The 21,485-nt window shown below is 36.6% G+C and overlaps 1 protein-coding gene across 1 annotated transcript in view; it reads left to right on the top strand.

The window, feature by feature from the left end:
- Positions 1-21,485, top strand: part of LOC127855998 (serine/threonine-protein phosphatase 6 regulatory ankyrin repeat subunit A-like) — a 282,105-nt gene that overhangs the window by 8,083 nt on the left and 252,537 nt on the right. The window contains exons 5-10 of the mRNA XM_052391934.1: positions 781-933; positions 1,571-1,774; positions 3,152-3,238; positions 10,201-10,279; positions 15,378-15,492; positions 18,875-19,027. Coding sequence (XP_052247894.1) covers positions 781-933; positions 1,571-1,774; positions 3,152-3,238; positions 10,201-10,279; positions 15,378-15,492; positions 18,875-19,027 — 791 coding nt within the window. The remainder of the gene's footprint in view (positions 1-780; positions 934-1,570; positions 1,775-3,151; positions 3,239-10,200; positions 10,280-15,377; positions 15,493-18,874; positions 19,028-21,485) is intronic.

Raw genomic sequence — 21,485 nt, 5'->3', positions numbered from 1 at the left:
TAGATTGATAATGACTGGCAGATGACCCCTATTGATTTTCAGGTCACTAGGTCAAAGGTCAAGGTCACGGTGACCCGAAATAGTAAAATGGTTTCCGGATGATAACTCAATAACGCTTATGCCTAGGATTATGAAACTTGATAGGTAGATTGATAATGACTCGCAGATGACCCCTACAGATTTTCAGGTCACAAGGTCAAAGGTCAAGGTCACGGTGACCCGAAATAGTAAAATGGTTTCCGGAGGATGACTCAATAACGCTTATGCCTAGGATCATGAAACTTGATAGGTAGATTGATCATGACTTGCAGTTGACCCCTATTGATTTTCAGGTCACTATATCAAAGGTCAAGGTCACAGTGACCGGAAATAGTTAAATGGTTTCCAGATGATAACTCAAGAACGCTTATGGCTAGGATTATGAAACTTCATAGGTACATTGATCATGACTCGCAGATGACACCTATTGATTTTCAGGTCACGAGGTCAAAGGTCAAGGTCACGGTGACCCGAAATAGTAACATGGTTTCCGGATGATAACTGAAGAACGCTTATGCCTAGGATCATGAAACTTTATAGGTAGATTGATCAGGACTCGCAGATGAACGCTATTGATTTTCAGGTCACTAGGTCAAAGGTCAAGGTCACAGTGACAAAAACATATTCACACAATGGCTGTCACTACAATGTAGAGCCCATATCGGGGGCATGCATGTTTTACAAACAGCCCTTGTTTCTATTTTGTATTTCAGATGATCAACTTTTCAATTTATATTTCAGATGATCAAATTGCTATTAGACCAGGGAGCCACAATCAATGCGTTTGACAAGAAAGATCGCCGCGCCATCCACTGGGCAGCTTACATGGGCCATGTGGAAATAGTCAAGTTACTGTACGAACACGGGGCTGAACTCAACTGCCAGGATAAACAGGTAAGAACTCTATAGAAATTGCGGTAGTGATGGTAGTGGTGGTAGATATGATTTTGATATTGATGACGAGTATGAGTAGGAGGGTGCAGTTGTTGGTGATTCTGAAAAGTCTGGTGATTATTATGAAATAACTGCTGTTATTGCTACTGCAGCTGATGAGGATGATGTATACTATTTCGCTTTAGTGAATTTTTATCCTAGACAAACATGCAAACCCCATGTCTCAACCTCTGGCATGCAGGTTGGTGAGCTGAAACTGTTGTTGTTGATTACGACCGATACGCTGTTGTTGATACTGCAGCGAATGATGATTAATTATATTCAGTTCCTCCAGTGTTTTTTTCCGGTTTAAATCAGGCCTGTCATAAAGACCCATTCCAAATGGGGAAAAAATAATATTTTTCAGAAATACAAGTTCCTATTTGAAGGTTTTCTAAAAAATAATATGTAAGTTAAACCTTAGTAGTATATTACCAGTATTTAAAACACTTATTCACAAATGTAAAGGATTGGTAAGCAACAAATAAAACACATCAATTTCCCAATTTAAGTGGACACCACACAGGCAAATCCGGGACGACACTTTACGCAGATGCATTAAACCCCCTTTTCACATAGAACGGCCCATCTGTTTCAGATGTACACACCACTTCACGCGTCAGCCTCCAGCGGCCAGGTTAGCGTGGTTAAGCTACTACTGGAACTCCACGTAGATGTGGATGCGGTGAATTGCTATGGCAACACGGCGCTACATGTGGCCTGTCACAATGGGCAGGATGTTGTAGTCACCGAGTTGCTCGAGTTTGGCGCTCAGATTAATGCTGTTAATAACATGGGTTTGGTAAGGATATTTTAGCATTAGTAGTAGCAAATATTGTCTATGGTTTGAAATGGAACCCCCATCGCCGGTGTGGGGTCTGGTGGTTTCGTAATAGCTTCTCTTATATATTACCATTATCATTAACCAAAATAGCTCATGGGTCAGACCTAGTATCTCAGTAAAGTGGTATACTACAAATACTAGGATCTCTTTTTCGATCCTGGCTAAGTCACATAACTTGTTTGGGGTTTGGTTATGAAATCCTCTCTGCGGCCATTCTCCTGCTTCTGATTCAAATAGGGCAGTTGTCCGTGAATGGCTTAAGTACCATACATGCAATTTGTACTGGTAACCCACATATCTCAGGAAAAGTGTGTGTTGGTAAACTGACCACCTGATATGACTAAAATAGAAAATCCAACTAAACAAACAACTAAAATAGCAAATGGATTGGAATATTATTTTAAGGTTGGGGCATAAGAACGAAATAGGGGGTGCATTTATTTTAAAGGGTTGCAGTAGAAAAATGGAAGAGTGGCTCTCCCTGGGATTCCTCTTTTGCTTAATCCCTAGTTGCAGAGTTCTGAGCCGGGAAGCGGACAACGACAACGAGCGAGGCATGGTATTGTAATGCGCATGGGGGGTTAGAGGGTTAGGGTCAGGGTGAGGGTTAGGGGTTGGGTTTGGGTAAGGGTTAGCCTTAACTCATACCTTAACCCTAACTTGACCCCTAACACTAACCCTAACCTTACCATAACCAAGGGTTATCTCCCCTATACCATGCCTCGCTTGTTGTAATTGTCCTCTTCCCTTCTGAGCCATTGAACTGAGGATATTGATTCAATAAATCAATGTGAAGCTTGTTTGTATTTGTGTGTGATCAATGGGACAAAGTGAACAATGGAAATGTCTAGATTAATTTTAATACTAAAACTACTCAACTTTTGAACCTGCCTGAAATGAAACATAATATTTTTCATCTTCAATCACTGTTCTAGTCTATCATGGAGTTCTTATTTGTGATGCTTAATTATATATAAAAAAAATAATCCCACATTGTATAAACTATTTTATATAAATAAGCCGTACTCTCTGCACAAGGGGTTTAATGCATGTTCGTAAAGTGTCTTCGCAGTTTATCCTTGGCAGTCCGCACAGGCTACTCAGGGACGACACTCTCAGCCTAAACTGGATTTATGCTAAGAAGAGACTCTGTAAACAGAAAATATCATAAAAGTGGAAAGTGTTATCTCTGATAAGCCTGTGCAAACTGCACAGGCTAATTTTGGACGACACTTTACGCACATGCATTAAACCCTTGTTTCACAGAGCACGGCCCAAATTTAATGTGTATGTTACTTGTAATGTTTTAATGTATTTCACACTTGTTATCAACAGACCCCACTTCACTATGCAGCAGCATCCACACATGGAGGTATATGTCTAGAAATTCTGGTCACTCAGGGGGCGTCAACCAAGTTACAGGTGAGATTTAAGTTGCTTTGTGTTTGAATGTGTGAATTGTGTTATTTTTTAAGATTATAAATTTTGCAGGATATTAAATTGTATTGTGGGATTTTCTACCCATGTTTTAATTTTTTTCCATGAAATTGGTTGAGTGGGAAACTGTTTTCCTTGGTCAACATGTGTTATGTGTATACAATTTTTAGCTCGGCTGTCATAGCCTCCTTCTACACGCCACACCCATTTTTGGGTCACTAGGTCAAAGGTCAAGGTCACTGTGACCTCTTATATAAAACTTTAACTTTGCCTCTAACATCACAGTGCTTCCACCTACAACATTTAAACTTCATATGTACATGCACCTTGATGACTTCTACACGCCACACCCATTTTGGGTCACTAGGTCAAAGGTCAAGGTCACTGTGTGAAAAAAAATAATTCTGACAAGCTTTCGCAGCCGAGCGTGGCACCCGTTATGCGGTGCTCTTGTTTACTCAAGCCTCGACTTGTATTATGTTATATTGTTTGCAAACACTCTGTTAATATCATGGATCTTTACCCCTTTGAAAAAAATGTTAGTTTGCTTAAATTATGTATATGTATATGTTTGAAAAGAAGTATTTTGGAGAACACATTTAAAAGTAAGAATAAATGAATAGTTAAGTAAACAATTTATTCCATTGCTGAAAAATAAAAAAAACATTTGCAATATACAGGCATAATAGATCAGTAAAAATAAAATGATCTTTTTAAGAGAAGTAATAATTGTTCTAAACATGTTTCCGGAATGTGACCCCTTAATTGTGTCTCGTGTTTTAAGGTACAAAGTAATGATCTTGTAAAGTAATAAGTATCTAATGCATGATTATTCAATAATGTTAAGCTGTGAAAGTGGTCCGACAAAACATTCTGATTATTACATGAATAGACTTTGAATATTCTGAAGTCAAATCTAAATTTTGAACACCTAAAAATCTTGTACAAAATGTCACAATGACATATACTCTGAAAGTTAATCTGAATTTGAAACATTGAACCCATGCAAATGAATGATCAAATATTCTAAGCATTTTCATTTGTAAATATTCAGAGATGAGACTAAGTATGACAATGATAATTTTTATACTCCCTGCACACAAAGTTTTACCAAGAGTATTTTTAGGTCACTTCTGGTTGGTTAGTTGTGCATGTTGTCTGCTTGAAATGTTACAAATTTGTGTAGCAAACTGCTTCTGAATTTTTCCAGAGATTGAATTGAAACTTAAAATATGATTGCAGTGGTGTAGTGGATATGGTGTCTGCCTAGAGATCGGCATGTAAAGGGTTTGATCCCCAATGTGGGAGCGTTTTTTAGATTTCCCCCATAGACACCACTGGTGTCAGGAAACGGACTCGAGAGCGTTTCAAATAAGCTTTAGGCTTTCTATGCAATTGAGCTAAAATAAATACATTTGAACTGCACTTACAGTATGTCACCACCTGCAAATGTAGATTTGCAAGACACCTTTTTGATGCCTAGTGATCCCCATGTTCCAGTGTTAGCTTTAGATTCACTTATTGTTATGACAGTATATATATAGCTTAACTGTTCTAAATTTGTGGAGTAAATAACTTCTACATGTCTCTACTGATTTTATTCATACTTGAAATGTGCAATCATCATGAAGAGAAGATTTGCATGACATCTTTTCCATGCCCAATGAATAACACATTCCTGAGTTACGTTCCCTTGAACGTTGCCATTTTTATTAATTGAGCATATCATTTTTAACCAGGTTTTCCGAAGGAAAAAACTGGTTATTAGATTGGCGAATGCGGGCGGGCGGGCGGAACAAGGTGGCTGGTGGGCTGGCGGGCGGGCGGAACAAGCTTGTCCGGGCCATAACTATGTCGTTCATTGTCAGATTTTAAAATCATTTGGCACATTTGTTCACCATCATTGGACGGTGTGTCGCGCGAAATAATTACGTCGATATCTCCAAGGTCAAGGTCACACTTTGAGTTCAAAGGTCAAAAATGGCCATAAATGAGCTTGTCCTGGCCATAACTATGTCATTCATTGTGAGATTTTAAAATCATTTGGCACATTTGTTCACCATCATGGGACGGTGTGTCGCACGAAAGAATCACGTCAATATCTCCAATGTCAAGGTCGCCACGACTAAAAATAGATTTTTTTAAAAAACAAACTTACAAAGGGGGTTAATTTTGTTTGTTCATTTCAAAAGTTCAGTTTGAGTTTTCTCCCTTTATCAGATTTTTTTTTCACAATGAAAACCTGGTTTTGTGACAATTTTGTCCCTTGTCTTCTGCATTTCTCAAGCAGTTGAAGTCAAACTTGACATGTTACTATCATGAAGTGAAGATATGTACAACACCATTTCCATGCTAAGTGATTCACATGTTCTAAAGTTATGTGTCCTTGAACTTCGCCATTTTAATGGCAGTAGCATACAATTTTATACGTTTTGTATCAAACTTCATCTACAGTTCTCAAGTGATTGAATTCAAATTTGAAATATGTCATGATCATGAGGTAATGGTATTCACATTTTTCATGCCTGCCATTCGCATTTTCCTAGTCATGTGCTCTGAACTGAGCCATTTTTGCAGTAGGCGTCAAGATGTTGCAATAATGTTTGGCCAATTACTTGTACATTCCTCAAGCCATTGAATTGAATTGAATTGATATTTCATCACCTTGAATTTGAGATGTGCGAGACGCCTTTTTCATGCCTGCCATTTACACGTTCCTGAGTAATGTTCCATTGAATACAGCCATGGACATGTCTGCTATTTCTGTGAAAAAGCAGTGAACGGGGTATTTTTTATTGATAAAGTTCTAGTTGTTGTGTTTGGATCAAATGAAACATTGTCAGGTTTTAAAGTGTTTTTAATTTTTTTTTTTGTTTTTTTTGTTTTGTTATATCTTCTTTTATTTATGTCTAGGCGTGTATCAAAGGTCGCAAGATGAACGATGGTTCAATACATGGGAGTATGTCAACCATCTTTGTATAGTCATGGCTATGGAATGTTATGTGTTGCTCTTCCATATATCAATTTCTCACTTTTTCTTGGACAGTCCTCACATAAGACTTCAGTTCAGCTGACCTTGTCTTGAAGTTCAGATTTCTAGTAATGGCCAGAAATAGCAGAACAAATCGAGCCCAGTTTGGGCAACAAATTGACCTTTACAACATCTAACTTGTCAGTTATTTTAATATTTTTATTGTTCGTATTTCATTTGAATCTGGGCACTTTTTTTCAAAATATGTGTTACACAATTTGTAATCTTCTTGCATGGCTGCTCAAATATAACCAGACTGTGATTTTTCTACCTAATTGTTTTCCAAATTAGTCACTTCTTGTTCGATTTTTTTTTGGGGGGGGGGGGGGTAATTGTAAAAAGAAACCTGCTCAGAACATTTGTCCTTCTAACGGCTCTTACAAGTTCACAACCGGGGCATTTTATATATAAAAAAAATGGTCATATGGACCTTATAAAAGAAAATACAGGCAACAGTTAAAGCCCAATAGGCTAATTAATCATGAAACTTGAGTCAATGTCTCCCCAATGTTGCCTTTATATTGAACAATTACTATGTTTTTAGCTATGTAGTAAGTTAACAATCATAATGGTATCGTTTAGTGGAAACAAACAAATGCAAAAGTAAAATGAACGAGAATTCCCAACAAATGCCAATCCAGCATTCAAATTTTTCTCGAATTGTTACTCTAATGCCTTTGGGTATTTTATTGTAGACAGGCAACAGCTGGTTTGCTATACATATGAAACTTGTCCCAATTTTAGCTCTCATGCAAGTATTTATGTGGTTACCGCTGATTGTAGACAAACAACGGCTGGTTAGCTATACACATGGCAGCACGACACGGTTGGGCGACCAGGACCCAAACACTAGTGCAAGATGGTGGTACGGGAAAATTTTGGAACGGGAAAACCTGTTTCTAATTATAGCTGTTCATGTTTATTAATAGTAACAAGCTTTTACTAGTGTGAGCAATGAAGTTGCTTAAACATATTTAACACTTAATATCTGCTCTTGTTTCTAATGAACGCTTTTTGTACTTTTTACAGTAACATGCTAGCAACATAATTGAGGTTGCTTTATCATTCAACATTTGATTAACAATGTGTGTAGACAAAAAATATGGATTTTATTGTTTTGGAGCCATGGTTTGCATAGTAATTGAATAATGTCACTATTTTTTTGACAAAGAATCCTCGTTTGGAACTTAAGGCATGCAGGCTAAACATCAAATAGCATATTAACTGGTGTGATTTAAATGAAAATATTAAAACAATTTTGCTGTAAAAATATATCTAGCAAAAAATGTTGAAGCAACTACACTGTTTGTTTTGTAGGTAATACTCATTTCATTTTTTTTTAAATCTATGCTTGCATAATCCTCTAGGTAAAGCAAAGTTCCATGGGGAAGGACATAAGATACACTACTTCTCAGCTTGAGTACACATCTTGTTTGACATACTGCTACGTTGACCAAACAATAGAAATCATTGCAGATTTTCTCTGTTCATTTCGATACATTTGGTGGAGTAGTTCATATTCTGATGTGTTTGTTACATGTCATATATTCTGTACGATGTTATCACTGAAGGCAACATTTTTGGGGTATAGCTACTTAAATTACCATATGAATTTCCTTAAATTGCTTTAATTTCCTGAATGCTACTTTGCTTTTATCCTGGACTTGCATTTTATCCATTGAACTTTCATGCATCTGCATCTACCTTTTTGAAAATGCATTTAAATTGCATGTTCTAAAAAAAGTGTACTTTTGTTTGACGAATGTTTTCATTTTAAGCTCATCTATTTTTTGAAAAAAATTTATGAGCTATCATCACCTTGGCGTCGGCGTCGGCGTCCGGTTAAGTTTTGCGTTTAGGTCCATTTTTCTCAGAAAGTATCAATGCTATAGCATTCAAACTTGGTACACTTACTAACTATCATGAGGGGAGTGGGCAGGCAAAGTTAGATAACTCTGGCGTGCATTTTTACAGAATTATGTGCCCTTTTTATGCTTAGAAAATTGAAAATTTTGGTTAAGTTTTGTGTTTAGGTCCATTTTATTCCTTAAGTATCAAAGCTATTGCTTTCACACTTACAACACTTACTAACTATCATAAGGGGACTGTGCAGGCAAAGTTATGTAACTCTGACTGGAATTTTGACAGAATTATGTGCCCTTTTTATACTTAGAAAATTGAAAATTTGGTTAAGTTTTGTGTTTAGGTCCACTTTTTTCCTACAGTATCAAAGCTATTGCTTTCATACTTGCAACACTTATTAACTATCATAAGGGGACTGTGCAGGCAAAGTTATGTAACTCTGACTGGCATTTGGACGGAATTATGGGCACTTTATACTTAGAAAATTGAAAATTTGGTTAAGTTTTGTGTTTTGGTCAACTTTACCCCTAAAGTATCATAGATATTGCTTTCATAGTTGGAACACTCGCAAACTATCATAAGGGTACAGTAAAAGGACAAGTTGCATAACTCTGGTTGTCATTTTTACGGAATGATGGCCCTTTTTTGACTTAGTAACTTTGAATATATGGTTAAATTTTGTGTTTCGATCCACTTTACTTCTAAAGTATCAAGGCTATTGCTTTGAAACTTCAAATACTTTCATGCTATCATGAGGTTACTGTACCTGGCAAGTTGAATTTTACCTTGACCTTTGAATGACCTTGACTCTAAAGGTCAAATTATTAAATTTTGCTAAAATTGCCATAACTTCTTTATTTATGATTAGATTTGATTGATACTTTGACAAAACTACTCTTACCTGACATACCACAATAGACTCCACCCAAACCATCCCCCGTGCCCCCCCCCCCCCCTCTGAATCCCCCCCCCTAATTTTTTTTTTTTTTTTTTTTAAGATCATCTCACAAATGACCACCACACCCTCACACTATACCCCCCCACCCCCCCCCCCCCAATGTTTTTTTTTGAAACGGTTAAAAAAACACAAATATTTATTGTTATTATTTTATTTTTGAAATACCTTCCAACCATCGCACCCAAGGATCCCTCTTCCCCCCTCCCCCCCCCCCCCCCCCCGCATTTTTGGAAGATAATGTAATAAATGTCCACACCCCCACACTTTACACCCCTCTTCGTTCCACCCCTCCCTCCTTTGTGATTGAAATTGAGAGTCCCTTCACCTTTAAAAAGAAAATAGATGAGCGGTCTGCCCCCGCAAGGGGGTGCTCTTGTTTTTGTTCCCTACTCACTTTTTATCTGCTCTAACTGCTTCTCAGATATTTTCTGTAATATTTTTTGAAGTACAGTGTAAGCTTTTTTGTTATTTGCAATAAGTAGTGAGCACATAATTATGTACTTGCATATATATTTCTCTATTAAAAAAATAACGAACATGTAAGAAATAAACATCTCTTAAAAAAGGCCTTATTCCTTTTATGGCTTTTTTTCATCTCTTCATTGGTAGTCATTTCTGGACCTTCAAATAGTCCTGTAATCTTAAGCTAAGGGCTCCTAGTCATCAATAAAGAAACCTTTTTTTGGATGCATCTCACTTTTGGGACAATGCTGCGTTATGTTTGAGACTTCTTCTCTCTTTCTAGATATCAAGGTTTGAACACCAAATATCGGATATTCATTCGCATTTCTAGTTTTGTTTCTCTTTCTGCTTATATGTAGAGCTACAACAATGTGTGTACAACAATATATTAAAGTTCTATTGCTTCTATTTTTTTATTTTTTTTTAAATCTTGCTTTGCATGATTAACACTTATACCATCACCATCGTACAACAGTTTGAACTGAAAATAACCACTAATTCTTCTAGATTTTCAGAACAGTCCATGCAGGTTGCATGCTGGAAAAGCATATTCAAAACATACGACCCAAAAGTCTCAGCACCTAACTAGTTTTTTAACATGTTATGATGTGAACAATAACTTTTTGCTTTTAGTGCGATGACGGCCGAAACCCATTACACATGACTGCACTGCATGGACGTTTTACTCGTGCCCAAACTTTAATTGAGCATGGTGAGATTACTAACAGTCTAACAGTTGTGTTTCTTGCTGTGTGCAACCAATATCACTACAGTATCTTAGTGCGTTAGATCACGTCATTACAACTTTTAGATTTAGATAATAAACAACCAATATCACTTCAGTATCTTTGTGGGATGGATCACATAATACAAATGAGCCTTGCTCTTAGAAAACAGGGCTTAATGCATGGGCATAAAGTTTTGTCTTAGATTAGCTGCAGGCTAATCAGGGTTGACACTTTGTGTATACACTTGACTATTGTTAAAAGGAGGCTTTCTTTAAATGAAAAATATTAATCTGCTCCGGCTTATCTGGACATTACTATGCACCTGCATTAAACCCTGTTTTCCCATAGCATTGGCACAAATATTTGATTCAGATAGTGAACAAACAATATCATTACAGTATCTTGGTATCTTTGTGGGATGGATCACATAAAACTTATATTGGGTAGTGATGGTTAACAACCATTATCACCATATAAGTGAGATGGATTACATAATACAAATATAAGGTATTGATAGTGAAAATCTGATCACTAAAGTATCTAAGTGGGATGGTTCACATAATACAAATATTGGTATGGATAGTTTAAACCCTTATCACTACAGTATCTTAGTGGGATGGTTCACATAAATTGATAATACAATTATTGGTATGGATAGTGGGATGGTTCACATAATACAAATATTGGCATGGATAGTGGAAGCCCTTATCACTACAGTATCTAAGTGGGATGGTTCACATAATAAAATTTTTGGTATTGATAGTGGGATGTTTCACATAATACAAATATAGGTATGGATAGTGGGATGGTTCACATAACGCAAATATTGGTATGGATAGTGGAAGCCCTTATTCCTACAGTATTTTAGTGGAATGGTTCACATAATACAAATATTGGTATGGATAGTGGGATGGGTCACATAATACAAATATAGGTATGGATATTGGAAGCCCTTATCCCTACAGTATCTTAGTGGGATGGTTCACATAATACAAATAATGGTATGGATAGTGGAAATCCTTATCACTACAGTATCTTAGTGGGTTGATTCACATTATGCAAATATTCATATGGATAGTGGGATGGTTCACATACTACAAATATTGGTATGGATAATGGTATGGTTCACATCATACAAATATTGGTACGGATAGTGGAAACCCTTACCACTACAGTATCTTAGTGGGTTGGTTCACATCATACAATATAAGTATGGATAGTGGGATGGTTCACATAATACAAATATTGGTATGGATATTGGAAGCCTTTATCCCTACAGTATCTTAGTGGGATGGTTCACATAATACAATTATTGGCATGGATAGTGGAATGGTTTACATAATACAAAAATTGCTATGGATAGTGGAAGCCCTTATCACAACAGTATCCGAGTGGGATGGTTCACATAATGCAAATATTGGCATTGATAGTGGGATGGGTCACATAATACAAATATAGGTATGGATAGTGGAAGCCCTTATCACTACAGTATCTTAGTGGGATGGTTCACATATAACAAATATTGGTATGGATAGTGGGATGGTTAACATTATACAATTATTGGTATGGATAGTGGGATGGTTCACATAATACAATTATTGGTATGGATATTGGAAGCCCTTATCAGTACAGTATACAAATATTGGTATGGATAGTGGGATGGTTAACATAATACAAATATTGGTATGGCTAGTGGAAACCCTTATCACTACAGTATCTTAGTGGGATGGTTCACGTAATACAAATATAGGTATGGATAGTTGGATCCCTTATCACTACAGTATCATAGTGGGATCGTTCACCTTATGCAAATTCAAGCATCGACACACTGTAATCACACCCACCTGTTCCAGAAAAGTGCTTGTTACCAAATCAAGGCTCTGATTGATCTGAAATAAGGGCCATTCTGTGCTTTCTTAGAGCAAAATTGTATTTGCCATTTTGAATGCGCTAGTAAAAATGTACACCCCTAATTCTTGATCAACTATCATGCAAATGTAATGGGTGTATGTAAACCTTGGATGTATTATTTATAAAAACATGCCCAGCAAAATATTGTGTGGTAATCCTTTGGTTGTTGTACACATTAAATAGCTTTTATTAACAATCTTCACTAACCGTTATTTGTGAAATGTTGCGACTTGAAACTGAATGTTTTGCCTAGCATACAGTGTATTGTTCACTCTCAACTACAGTTGATACAATCTAATCAACTGTATTCAGTGCATTGTTAGTGTAGTAATATATAACTTAATACCATGATCATGCCAGCATTAACAAAATAACAGTTATGTTTTTAACTTTGCTGTATATTTTGTGTAATACCACAACATGTACAGTACAATGAAGGCAATCTATTTATTAACGCGACATCATAATGGCATCTGATGTTCACGTTCTTCACTCATTTGAGATTTTTTTTCTCCTAGAATAGGGCATATAGTAGTCAGTAGGGGGGGGGGGGGGTACATTCTGTCTATCCCATTTTTGTTTCTTTTTAACGCCTTAGAGGATTTTAATTAATCTGTGGAATATTCCCCATCAACAAATGATGTGTGACTTAATTTGTCATGGTCTTTGTGTAAATGTCTTTAAATAATTTGATAACATATATTTACTTTAAAAAATACAATAAGTGACTGAAAGCTTTACCTAAAAGCATGAACGATATATAACCAAATACTCTGACATTCCTTATATTTTCAATTCTAGTAATGCTGGAGTCCATATTCCCCTGAATATCTTTCCAGTAAGCATGTCTCTTGGCAATGATTTGCATAGGCATGTATGGTACAATACAGGGAATAAACTAATATATAATGCAAGCTGTATTAACAGAATGTTGTAACAGTATAATTATGTTTTTATTGCAAAAGATTTAGTTGTAAACAAGCAGTTTAATAAAAGAAGAATATATCCTGTTTTAGAGTAACAAATTTACTTAAAATAATAGTTTTTGTTCATTTTATTTAAATAAGATAAAGGCTTCTATAACCCTATATGACTTTCAGTGTACTTTGAGAATGTGCTATGCAAGCCTGTGTTGAAATTTTACAATTCAGTTGAACATGTGTTTATTGATTATTCCTGAATATTCCTTCAATCATGTTTCATTTTTAGCTCGACTATTATATATGAAATATATATAGTGGAGCTATCCTACTCACCCCGGTGTCGGCGTTCCCGTTAGCGTTATAGCGTGCAAATGTTAAAGTTTGCGTACCACCCCAAATATTTCCTATGTCTTTTGACATATTGCTTTTATATTTTGCATACTTCTTTACCAACATGACCCCAATCTATTTACAAAAGCAAACAACTGTATCAAGCATTTTGACAGAATTATTGCCCCTTTTATACTTAGAATATGCATATTATTGATAAATCTATGTTAAAGTTTGCATACCACCTCAAATATTTTCTATGTCCTTTGACATATTGCTTTCATTTTTTGCATACTTCTTTACCAACATGATCCCAATTTATAAACAAGAGCAGACAACTGTATCAAATATTTTGACAGAATTATGGCCCCTTTTATACTTAGATAATTGAACATATTGCTTAAATTGCCATAACTTCTTTATTTATGATCACATTTGATTCATACTTTTACAAAACAACACTTACCTGGCATACCACAATGCACTCCACCCAAACCATCCCCCATGCCCCACCCCAGAATCCCCCCCCAAAAAAAAAATTAAATAAATAAAAAATAAAATAATTTTTCCCCTTATTTTTGAAAGATCATCTATTAACCCTTTACCATTTAGATACGTTTTTTGACGCATTTGTAATCCCTTAGAACACTTAGTTTAATTAAAGAAATTTCTTACTAAATTCAATTTTTAAAGGCTTCATTTCCAATCCTTAGATATTGATGAGGAGCAAAGGACATAAAACCTGAACAGACGACGAGTTACTCTCAGGCTTTTCTGGTTTTATGCTGTTTGCACACAGCCATTTTAACTTTGCTTCTCAGTGGAAAAGGGTTAAGTGACCACACACCCACATTATACCCCCCTCCCCCCCTCTCCATGATGGCTTACGTTATACTGTCAAGCACTTGAATAGTCGAGCGCGCTGTCCTCTGACAGCTCTTGTCTTAATGTAAAGTCTATGAAATAAAGCGTAACAACATTGATTGAAAATAGATATTATATCAGTCTCTTAGGTTTGGTTTATACCACATTCAATACTAAAAGTAAAAAATTATAACTTTGTTTACCGTATACTAAGTTGCATATCTCTCCACTCATTAACAATTTGTTGTCATTGGCTTCACTAGCAAAGTGTTACAAGGGCTGTATATCCTTTAAAACAAAAGAAAACTGGGCTAAATGAATGAGTGGAATGTGCATTTCCTGATTAGCCCATGCATTTTGCACGGGCTAATCGGGGATGACACTTTCCGCTTTTATGGTATTTTTGTTTAAAATAATTCTCTTCTTAGGGACAATCCAGTTTGAGTGGAAAGTGTCATTCCTGATTAGCTTGTGCACACTACAAACTGCACTGTCTTATCTGGGACAACACTTAACTCTTTAAGTGTTGGAACCGAAATTTGAAGGCCTTTGCAAACAGTTTGGATCCAGATGAGACGTCACAGAACGTGGCGTCTCATCAGGATCCAAACTGTTTGCTATTCTGATAGTGGTCTTTGAAAAAAAGTGAAGAAAACGATGATTTAAGAAATTCAGCAGACAACATTTTAGCAGACGACAAATATCCCAGCATGCATTCAGCCCAGTTTTACTAGAACGAGGCTCATAATTATAATTACATAATCAAGAAACTATTTACCTCATTAGTTTGAAGTTAGTTCCACACGTTTATTTCTTCTTCTGTTTTACATGATATATAGGCAATTGTAACACTTTTTGTTTAGCGAAACAACATATAAAAAATGTTAATAACTGGAGAGATATGTAACTTTTTGTAAACAATGTCACCATTTTTGATGAAAGTTACTCTTGTTTTACTGTAATTATTGAATGTGGTGTTAAGGGCACAAAGTTCATATTTTCATTTAGATGGACAAGTTGTTTGTACTGATCCTGTTTCTGTTCTGTCCACCAGGGTCCGAGGTAGACAGCTGTGATAAAACTGGTAACACACCACTACACATTGCTGCGCGCTACGGGCACGAGCTTCTCATCAACACACTCCTGGAGAACGGAGCTGATCCCACCAGGTGAGCATTGCAGTCTCAGACAAACTGGCTAATAATGCTGGTCATAAGGACAGGATTTTTATGTCCCCCACTAGTGGGGGACATATTGTTTTTGCCCTGTCTGTCTGTTGGTCTGTTGGTCTGTCTGTTTGCGCCAACTTTAACATTTTGCAATAACTTTTGCTATATTGAAGATAGCAACTTCATATTTGGCATGCATGTGTATCTCATGAAGCTGCACATTTTGAGTGGTGAAAGGTCAAGGTCAAGGTCATCCTTCAAGGTCAGAGGTCTAATATATGTGGCCAAAATCGCTCATTTTTAGCTCATCTATTTTTTGAAAAAAAATTATGAGCTATTGTCATCACCTTGGCGTCGGCGTCGGCGTTGGCGTTGGCGTTGGCGTTGGCGTCGGCGTCCGGTTAAGTTTTGCGTTTAGGTCCACTTTTCTCAGAAAGTATCAATGCTATTGCATTCAAACTTGGTACACTTACTTACTATCATGAGGGGACTAGGCAGGCAAAGTTAGATAACTCTGGCGTGCATTTTGACATAATTATGTGCCCTTTTTATACTTAAAAAATTGCAAATTTTGGTTAAGTTTTGCGTTTAGTTCCACTTTTCTCAGTAAGTATCAATGCTATTGCATTCAAACTTGGTACACTTACTTACTATCATGAGGGGACTGGGCAGGCAAAGTTAGATAACTCTGGCATGCATTTTGACAGAATTATGTGCCCTTTTTATACTTAGAAAATTGACAATTTTGGTTAAGTTTTGTGTTTAGGTCCATTTTATTCCTTAAGCATCAAAGCTATTGCTTTCATACTTGCAACACTTACTAACTATCATAAGGGGACTGTGCAGGCAAAGTAATGTAACTCTGACTGGCATTTTGACAGAATTATGTGCCCTTTTTATACTTAGAAAATTGAAAATTTGATTAAGTTTTGTGTTTAGGTCCACTTTATTCCTACAGTATCAAAGCTATTGCTTTCATACTTGCAAGATTTATGAACTATCATAAGGGGACGGTGCAGGCAAAGTTATGTAACTCTGACTGGCATTTGGACGGAATTATGGGCCCTTTATACTTAGAAAATTGAAAATTTGGTTAAGATTTATGTTTTGGTCACTTTACCCCTAAAGTATCATAGATATTGCTTTCATACTTGGAACACTCACAAACTATCATAAGGGTACAGTAAAAGGACAAGTTGCATAACTCTGGTTGTCATTGTTACGGAATTATGGCCCTTTTTTGACTTAGTAACTTTTAATATATGGTTAAATGTTGTGTTTCGATCCACTCGAAGTATCAAGGCTATTGCTTTCAAACTTCAAATACTTACATGCTATCATGAGGTTACTGTACCTGGCAACTTGAATTTTACTTTGACCTTTGAATGACCTTGACTCTCAAGGTCAAATTATTAAATTTTGCTAAAATTGCCATAACTTCTTTATTTATGATTAGATTTGATTGATACTTTGATGAAACTACTCTTACCTGACATACCACAATAGACTTCACCCAAAACCATCCCCCGTGCCCTCCCCCCCCCCCTCCCCCCCCTCCCCCCCCCCCCTAATTTTTTTTTTTTTTTTTTTTTTTTTTATAAGATCATCTCACAAATGACCACCACACCCTCACACTATACCCCCACCCCACCCCCCCCCCACCCCCCCCCCAAATTTTTTTTTTGATTTTTTTTTTTTTTTTTTTTTTTTTTTTAAGATCATCTCACAAATTATCACCACACCCTCACACTATACCCCCCCCCCCCCCCCCCCCCCGATTATTTTTTTTTTTTTTTTTTTTTTTTTCGCTTTTTTGGAAGATAATGTAATAAATGTCCACAACCCCACACTATACACCCCTCTTCACTCCACTCCTCCCTCCTTTGTGATTGAAAATGAGAGTCCCTTCACCTTTAAAAAAAAAATAGATGAGCGGTCTGCACCCGCAAGGCGGTGCTCTTGTATGAATACTTTTGCAATATTGAAGATAGCAACTTGATATTTGGCATGCATGTGTATCTCATATGAATACTTTTGCAATATTGAAGATAGCAACTTGATATTTGGCATGCATGTGTATCTCATGGAGCTGCACATTTTGAGTGGTGAAAGGTCAAGGTCAAGGTCATCCTTCAAGGTCAGAGGTCAATTATATGTGACCAAAATCGCTCATTTTATGAATACTTTTGCAATATTGAAGATAGCAACTTGATATTTGGCATGCATGTGCATCTCATGGAGCTGCTCATTTTGAGTGGTGAAAGGTCAAGGTCAAGGTCATCCTTTAAGGTCAGAGGTCAAATATATGTGGCCCAAATCGCTTATTTTATGAATACTTTTGCAATATTGAAGATAGCAACTTGATATTCGGCATGCATGTGTATCTCATGGAGCTGCACATTTTGAGTAGTGAAAGGTCAAGGTCAAGGTCATCCTTCACAAGGTCAAGGTCATCCTACAATGTCAAACATCATATAGGGGGACATTGTGTTTCACAAACACATCTTGTTTTATTTATTTCCAATTCCTTCAATAAAAGTGAATATATTGTCTGTTGTCCGGACTGATATTTTCGGAAAACATGTCAGTCCAAATGTAATATTGTCAGTCAGAGCAGCAAGATAGGCAAATTTGCCAAGACTGGTATCGTATGCAGCGATTTTCTTTGTCCAATTGGGAAAAGTACCCGTACCGGTCCAATTGGGAAAAATCGAGTTGTGAAAACCTCAAAATTGGGAAAAATCGAGTCGTGAAAACCTCAAATTGGGAAATTGGTGTATTTGATTTTTTGCTCCCAAATACTTTAATATTGATAACCAAGTGTTTTCAAGCTGTCAATATTATATAAACCTAGGTTCAAGCTATAGAGCTGCAAAGGGAAACTAACTAAATGTTAATTTAAAAAAATTTTTTTTTTTTTTTTTTTTTACCTTTAATTGGGAATTTAAGGACAGCAATTGGGAAATTTGTATTTTTTTCGTCATTGGGAAAGTGCCGTTTATCGGTACTTTATAAAGAAGGAGGAAAATCGCTGGTATGCTTATGAAGACAGCAAAATTAAATCAGAACTTTATGAGAATATAATAGTATTTTTTTCTTGAACAGAGATACATCATTTAATGCATATAAATTAGCTAAAAAATATTTGTTATTTAAACTAATGTTGGATCCCACCAGATGCTGTATCATATTCTTATATTGATAAGGAACTTAAATCAGGGCTTATATTCACAAAAATTCTTAGTTGTTAGTCTAGAAATAAATAATATTTTTCAAGCCAAAGTGTAGTGTCGCATGCTGAAATGTTTAATGTAAGAAGTAAATAAACAAGTGTGTTTGTGCACTATGATAGTTACTATTTGTTTTGGTCACTGTATTCCAGGCGCGGTGTGTACGGTATGATGGCCGTTCATGTTGCCTCCTTATATGGACACATTGACTGCGTCCGCAAACTTCTGTCTGTGATGCCTCAACTGGATCTCAATGTACCTGATGATTGCGGTCGCACGTGTCTACATGCAGCGGCTTGTAGCGGGTAAGGAGAAGACAGTTTTATATCTGTGTCATACACACATTTCAGAACTTTAGGAGTGAGAGTCTTTCAATACTTTCCATGAAACTTTGCTCTTTTGATCATTGTGTCAATGTCCATAAGGAAGTAGTCCTAAATATAAGCAGTGGCTTTATTGTCAAATATTGGGCCGCAAGTCAGCCTTATTCCTAATCTTGAGAAAGTATGTATTTTCGCCTGCTTTTATTCTCAATTTCATTGTATTTGCCAGCAAAAAAAACAACAGGGGACTAAATGTCCTTATTTACATTAAAACAATGGATTTTTCACAGTCCAAAGGGCACCAGCCCCATTCCCACAACAGTGAAAACTAACACTGATAAGCCAATCAAGCCAACTTGAGGTGAAGATCATATCAGGAGTCAGTTTTATGAAGTTAAATCTCTATTCAGCTGTGTCTTATTTGTTAATTTCATGAAAGGTCGCAGTGGTGTAGTGGATAATTATGGTGTTTGCCTAGCAATTGGGGGGTCACAGGTTCGATCCCCACTGTGGAAGCGGTCTTTAGATTTTCCCCCATTGACACCAAGTACTGGTTCTAGTCTCAGGTAATGGACTCGAGAATGTTTCAATTAAGCCTAAGCAATGCAGCTTAAATAAAAAGGTTAAAACTAATATCATCAAACTTCAGTCCAATGTTTGTCACATCGTGCAGAAGACATTATCACTATCTTGAGGTCAAGGTCACACATGAATCTCAAAAGTATCACAGCAGGGGATGGAGCTGTCCTCTAGACTGGCCTAGTGTTTAGTCCATATAAACGTGCTCCTAGAGCCTTTGATAATTTTTGCTATGGTGGCTCTGGGAGTACATGCACCCCTTCATAAACACAATCGCAGTTCTGCGCACATATTTCGAGCGTATCACTTAACAGACCTCGTTCGTTGCCAATTAAGGAAAGCGTTTCATAAACTTCAAAAACACATTAAATTTACCTGAATGGCGGCCTACGAACGTTATTCTGTGCATGCAACCTAAAAAACACCACGATGTTTCAACATACTATTCTTGCTGACATTTTCATTTTGAAATTTGGAACAGTGTAAATACAGTAGATTCCACTTAATTGAATATCGGATAATCGAATAATTCGGTTAATTGAATAGAAATTGAAAACACCAAACCATTTGCATCTCTTCCCGTTGTAAAAACTCCACATATTCTGATAGGAAATACGGCGTATTTGGGTTAATTGAATAGTCAATTTTCTATTGAACACTATAATCCACACTATAATCCAGCAAAGAATGTCATAAATCTCCAAGGATACGCATCGTATCGACGATTTTGACAGACACGCTCAATTGACTGCCTTTGTTTTCATTTCACACCATTCATGTATGCAGCGTCTGTCAAGCGTCACGTGACTAACAGGTGTAGTATGCGAGCAAGTACAATGCAAACACTGGAGTCTCCGGTGTGCAGTCAGGTGCAAACTTTCGAATGCAAACTGTCGAGTAACACACTTCAGCAGTTTGTTGTTGCTTAGAAACAATTAAAGAGTGTGTTGCTGATTAGAAACAAACTGCTCAACAGTTTGCAATATGTAACACTATATTCTCAGTTCGTGTATATAAACCTACACAAATGTCATACATGCCATAAATTTCCAGACCGATTCCAGGACATTGTGCTAAATTTTCCGGGACGTTTGCCGATTTTCCTGGACAAACAGCGATATATGAAGTCATACATGTATTTTTGGTACGCATTTTTTTCGCGATATCCAATTAGTTAAATTACTTATGTAACTTACCTGGAATAAACAAATTTAACATCCATTTAAGATCAATGAACAAAAAAAACGTTATTTAAACAAGAAGAATAAATTATAATTAACATCGTAAATTGCTTAAACAATTGACAAATTAAACATTTCTACATCCGTTAATAGATACAAGTCACGTGTTTTGCGTGTTTGAAAAGAGCACATGTATATAGACATGAGATAGTTCAGTGCTGATTTAATTTTCAGTCACTGTATACACTTAAAACGTGGACTGCGTAACACGGGTGATGAATTCGGACGTTGTCATGGGTGGCGCGCGCTGTGTAAGCTATGACGTCAAACTGGTACAACTTACATTGTATGCGCTGAGCGTAATGTGTTGTTTGTCGCAATATAAGTGTAAATGAATCTGACACCACGAAAATCCAGGATGAAACTGGATTTATTCATGAACGTGCATCGCGTAACCCGTTAAAACTACACAGCCATCAATTTTGAGCAAGCCAATTCAAAACGAATTAACCCCTTTTGTTTGACTGTGATTACGAGACAATCGACAAGATAATAGGACCCCCCGTCAATTGATCGATTTTGACACGTAGCGATTTTGCCTAGTACAGATTTGCATGCTAAGATAAGGAACATACAGGTTTTACTGAAATCCGGGACATTTGACAAATTTCCGGGATTGC

This window comes from Dreissena polymorpha, chromosome 13, assembly GCF_020536995.1.
Source record: "Dreissena polymorpha isolate Duluth1 chromosome 13, UMN_Dpol_1.0, whole genome shotgun sequence".
Taxonomy (NCBI): Eukaryota; Metazoa; Mollusca; class Bivalvia; order Myida; family Dreissenidae; genus Dreissena; species Dreissena polymorpha.
The sequence above is the reverse complement of the archived record's forward strand: the minus strand, read 5'-3'. Positions and strand labels throughout refer to the sequence as shown.